Source organism: Protopterus annectens, chromosome 1.part1, assembly GCF_019279795.1.
Source record: "Protopterus annectens isolate FY-2018-M chromosome 1.part1, PAN1.0, whole genome shotgun sequence".
Classification (NCBI taxonomy): domain Eukaryota; kingdom Metazoa; phylum Chordata; order Ceratodontiformes; family Protopteridae; genus Protopterus; species Protopterus annectens.
Window position 1 is genome coordinate 1,622,953,852 of NC_056726.1, and position 6,000 is coordinate 1,622,959,851.

At 33.4% G+C, this 6,000-nt stretch overlaps 1 protein-coding gene across 1 annotated transcript in view; it reads left to right on the plus strand.

The window, feature by feature from the left end:
- The window catches only part of LOC122816569 (ephrin type-A receptor 7-like), a 2,140,039-nt gene that overhangs the window by 1,814,038 nt on the left and 320,001 nt on the right, over positions 1-6,000 (plus strand). Inside the window, exon 10 of the mRNA XM_044089436.1 lies at positions 565-626. Within this exon, the coding sequence (XP_043945371.1) occupies positions 565-626 (62 nt within the window). The remainder of the gene's footprint in view (positions 1-564; positions 627-6,000) is intronic.

Below are 6,000 nucleotides of genomic sequence, written 5' to 3' on the forward strand. Positions count from 1 at the left end.
TACAGACAGTTGCCTGCCCCCAAAGCAACAGGCAGTGGAGGTAACATGCACTGTTCACTTAAAGTATTCTATTTGTATAGAAAACAGGATGTATACTGTAAAAATGTAGAGATATGAGTATTTATTTTTGGTCATGACAATGATAAAAAATATAACGACAGCAATGGTCCAATTACATTTTCATGCTTTTGTCTATTTTATTATTTTAAATGCGGCTCATACAAATTACAAAGCTCTGTGGTTGTTTCTGGAAGTGCCCAGGGATTTTAAGGACAGGTGCAGACTTTGTGAATGATAATGCTGTTTGCAAAATGGATTTGTTTTAAATTCTAGAATCATTATGAAAACACTTGGATCATTGGTTTTCTGCTTCATCACCCAGTGCCCTTATTTATATGGTTCCACTGAGAACTGAGCATAAGTATTATTTATTCTCCTTGTTAAAGTTAAAACTGACAGCAGATTTATTTTTCAAGTATTTTTTCACATTCCTTAAAATTACACTTACAGTGGATAAATGCTGTGCATGAGGCACTATAACTTACAATGTTATCTTTTTAACAGGAAATACAATGATGATCGTAATAGAACACATGGCAAATGGGGCCTTAGACTCTTTCTTGAGAGTAAGTGCAATTTCATTCACATTTCACATTCAAAAGCTATTTACAATTGTACGTAATGCATGATAATAGTTCCATGTATGGCGAGTCATTGATTATTGAAGTCCTTTGAATAATGCAATTGCCAAGTTAACAGCATCCCTGTCTTCTCATTCTCACTTTTGCATTTGAATGATGGCTCATAAGAGCTTTTTCTCTGCTTACTTCCTATCACGTTACATTAGTTATACTTGCTAAGAAGCTTCTGCTTCTTTCTTGCATGCTGTTTCATCGCAGCAGTCCTTCTTCTGTCACTAACTATACTTTGCTTCTTGCAAAGCCAGATGGGGAATAATAGACTGATTTTTGTTGTTTATTGCAACTACTGAGAATTCAGTTTCATTGCTTTTTTTCAGACAAGAATATAGAATTTCAAGGCTGCAATGCAAGGCAACTGTACATACTAGAAGCCTTAATATGGAGTGAAAAGAAAATAAATCCTGTCGCTCAAACATTAAGATTACCTGCTTTATTCATGCACCACTAAAAATGCTTTAATTTTAAATTTACTAGCACAGAAAAGGCAAAAATACATGTGTAAGTCACATTTAAGTGAAATCTGTTTTTCTATAACAGTAACAGATGTATTTGCAATACCTAAACTCCCTTATTACTGTCAAAAAATAATAAATAATAACATAGGGAATGCTAGTTATCATCTGAAATTGGGAAAAAGAGAACATTGTTATGCACCTCTTTGATGTCAAAGAAGGGCAAAAGTTGTGTAATGCATGGGTTGCCACATTTTAAACTCCAAAATGAGCGAAAAGACAGGCTTGTTAAGCACCTTTCTTACATAAGAAATGTGCTTGCCAATTATTAAATTATTAAACCCCAGCTCAGAGCTATTAAGCAGTAGTCTCACACTAAATACTGCTCAGAACCACAGCAGAGGTACAATGGGAAGCCATTAAATCAATGTAAACACTTTATTAGGACTTTGTTAAGACAGAATGAAGTGCTTACTGGCTTCCAGATGATATTTTTGGGTGTCCATTCTTTATGTGGCAGCAGCTAATGCTTAATGCTACTATATTTATATATATATGTATATATATTTATATATATATGTATATATATATATATGTTTTTGTCTTATTTTGTAATACATGTGAGTAGGTAAAGCTCAGTGCACTGCAAAGAATCATGATTTGGTCTTTTTGATCATAACTCAGGAAGTTGTGTTCTTGACATTAATATCAAGACTCTTCTTACAAGCTTCCCTCTTGAGGCAAATTTCTGGACATTCCATTTCTGGAATTGTGACATAATATACTGGCAGTGACTGGAAACCAAATCATAGTCCCCTAAGTTTTACCCTTTGTAGAGCTATTATGCTGTAGTCTTACACTAGAGCATAAAAATCATCCACCAGGGAACAGCACTGGGAAATGGAAACAGACTAAAAAGCTTAAAACACACAAAAAAGTCAGACGTGTTTAACAGTGTTTGAAGTTGTTAGACCATCAGAGGTACTCTTAGCTTCTGACAACTGTGTGCAAGACAGGACTGAAAGATGCAAAACATTGTTATTGTGTGCTAATGCTAGCCATAATCCTGCCTTAATCCTAAACTTATATTTTACATTACTAAAAACTGTTTCCATAATACCACCACTAAACAAGACACTCAGATACACGTTATGTACACCAGAACACATGCACGGCACTAAATCTGTCCCCTACTCTACCCAATATTCTAACTATAACCCACAAACAGTCAGACACATCCTCCCACCCCTAACACTGCAGCCTTTGGTATAGCCAAACATTTCACCATTAAAACATTAAAACATGTCACCATTAAAACATTTCACCATTAAAAGATTAAAACATTAAAACATGTCACCATTAAAACATTAAAACATTAAAACACAGCCTGCACTTATCGTAATGAAAACCTGTCTTACTTGTCATACCGCCAACATTAAATACAAATTCTTTTTGATGCATTTGCAAACAAGTTCACTCAGTCAACAATATGACTATTCAACAGTATCCATCATCATACAAACACGCGCACGTGTGTGTGCATGTGTGTACCGTTTGTACAAAATTATACACGTTTTAATTAAGTTATTGACTTATATATTTTTCTTGTGATTATGCCTGCTAGAATTCTAAAACACATGCTGATCCATTAAAAGGTATCAAATTAATTTTCTGCCACAGTGCATTATCTCATCAGACTTAAAAATATGGAGTACTGACAACTTTTTTCCAGATGTTTTTTTAAAATTATCTATCAGAAATGTATCTCTCCATGTTCTTGTATGATGCACAGTCTTTTTTAAATTGACAGAAATTTTTGTCTGTGTTTATTAATTTTGTTAACATTTTCTCTACACATTTCTGCATGTACCCAGCTACAATTTCACAGACAGCCAAACAATCAAACAAGCAAACAAATGACCACCATTAAAACAGACAGTTAAATTATATAAATGTAGGCATACCCTTAGTAACTATGAAGAAATTTTAAACACAACTAGATTGAGAAATAAATTATCTGTTAACCCATGAATTCCTTTGAAGGAGCATATACCATAACATTTACAATTTTCAGTGACTTTCCATTTTCTAGTGATGGGTTTTCATTTATCCATATTCAGTACTGTGCCGTTTGTTTCTATCCGATTACTAAATTTATTAACAATTCCTGTTCATTTGAATTTTATTTGGTGTATTTTCACTAATGTTGTACTTGCCTTAGCTACTTTACATTTGTGTTTTCATTTGCAGCTTTTTATTCCATCATCTTCACATTTTCCCAGTAAATTCATGCCTTAGAGCATCTAATGACAGATATATTACTAAACAATAAAGAAGCTGCCCTATTTCCTTATGTTTTGCAAAAATGTATTTACTAGGTTTGTATAACATGTATTCATCTTATTATTTTAGTTTCTTTTAGTTTATGAGATAGTGGTAAAAAATATTCTGTGTGGCATTCAATGAAGAATTAATCCATGAACTACCTCAAAACAAAAGCACAAATTCCAAAGGGGCAATGTATTTTTGGAGTCATTAGATAAAGTCATGGTTCTTAAAATTACAGCTTTCCTAAACACACCCAATGAATAATTTCTGCCTGCAAATTCAACATTGTTTTCAAATTTTGTTGTCAGATAACGTGGCTATATCTAAGCAGTTGGAGCTTTTCAATGCCTCCAGCCCAACAAATTAAGTAACAATAAACTGCTCTGGTTTGTGGTCGCACTGGAAGCTATAACTAAATCTATTACTGAAGCATGAAAAACTTCAGATGTACTCACAAAGTAGAAACAACAAAATAGGCAAGCTGACACAACCACAATCCGAATTATTGTTAGCGCTTTCGTATAGCAAATGTTTATACTTCTTCAGACATATTTTTTACCCACATTTCTCTGTTTAAAAAGCATCACAAATTCTTCAATCAGCCCATTTAGGACTCATTATTCAATTAAAACAAATTCACCATTGAATAACTTGTTAATATTTAAAGGTACACCTAGAAAATAAAACCATGCAACCTACTAAACATAAAATACACTGCTCAGCAAAAAGTGCATTATGCAGGTGTCACTTACACAGTAATTACCATCTTCACAGTAAGCCTGAAACTTGAAATTTTGAAAACACACAGAAAAATTATTGAAATTACATTTGTAGCACTCTTTTAATACTAAAAATTGAATCTCAAGAAACCACACCTTATATATTCTGACTTATAAGGTTCTCATCTGGCTAGTGACTTTAGTTTTAATAAACATTTGATTTAACATTTTTCATTCAGACCAGGATACGTATATGCATCAGTCTGCAGTTGCCAAATAAGTTCCCACTCTTCTAATTTGAGATTCCAAGGACCCCCCCCCCCTAACATTCCTGGGGACTTGGTTTACTATTGCAAATTGAAAAGAATGTGACTGAAACTCAATAATGTATTTATCCAAGGCATTGGTAATAATATATTCGTTGTTTAAAAGGGCGTTTTGTTTTGCCCAAGTAAAAGGCTGAACATTGGAGACAGGTAGCTAGATATACTATGCCTTGGTTTTCACAATTAAACCGGCCTTTTATAGTGTATTTTCTATCTCTAATAGAAACATATGCCCCTACATGAATATATTTGCAATAGTGACAATGTCTACATTTGTGCATCCCCCAGTTGGATTTAGGGTGCTTGCTATGGGTTTCAGAGTTTTCAAATTCGCCCCTCTTTTGTATGTCACCACAGGGCCAGTACCCAAACTTTCCATGGTGATTCAGTCCTCAACCATGAAATTCCAGTTGGTAACCAAAATTTTCCTCAGATTAAAGGCATCCATTGAGAAGTGCATCAGGAAACTAGTGCCATAATTATTCCCTACTTCCCTACTGGTAGCTACATATCTTACTGGAGAGATAGGTAAAAGTGGGATTTCATCCATGTCACTGTACCCATTGGACAAGAGAGGCTTAAAATGGCCAGTTTCTCTCTTATAGCTAACTTCTTTAATTAAACCATCTATAAGGGAACTTGGATAAGCACGTTTTACAAACATATTCCTAAGATTTTCACATTCTATGAGAAAAATCCTTATTACTAGAGATCATTCTCGAAGAGTGCTACAAATGTAATTTCAATAATTTTTCTGTGTGTTTTCAAAATTTCAAGTTTCAGGCTTACCGTGGAGATGGTAATTACTGTGTAAGTGACACCTGCATAATGCACTTTTTGCTGTGCAGTGTATTTTATGTTTAGTAGGTTGCATGGTTTTATTTTCTAGGTGTACCTTTAAATATTAACAAGTTATTCAACAGTGAATTTGTTTTAATTGAATAATGAGTCCTAAATGGGCTGATTGAAGAATTTGTGATGCTTTTTAAACAGAGAAATGTGGGTAAAAAATATGTCTGAAGAAGTATAAGCATTTGGTATACGAAAGTGCTAACAATAAACTGGATTCTGGTCGTGTCATTTTGCCTATTTTGCTGTTTTTTTCATAGTTTGCAGTTGGTTCGTGTTGCTTTGTACTCACAAAGTAGAACAGGATAAGTTCGATCAATCAAAGATATAATGATGAAAACCATATCAATAAATATAACTCAAAGTATAAATTATAAATGTTAGACAAAGTTTTAGAACAAATTCACAAAACAACACAGTTCCTAGAACAAATGTAGAAAAAGGTAAACGTAATAATGGGAGAGGACTGAAGATATGGACATTCAAAATATTGTGTAGAGATTAATAATTATAAATTCACTTTGTTTTATTATAACTTTTCAAAATAACTGTTTGGGCTATATGTAGTGCATGGTGCAACTTACTTGAATATGCCAAGTATAGCTACATTTTTTCACATTTGTAA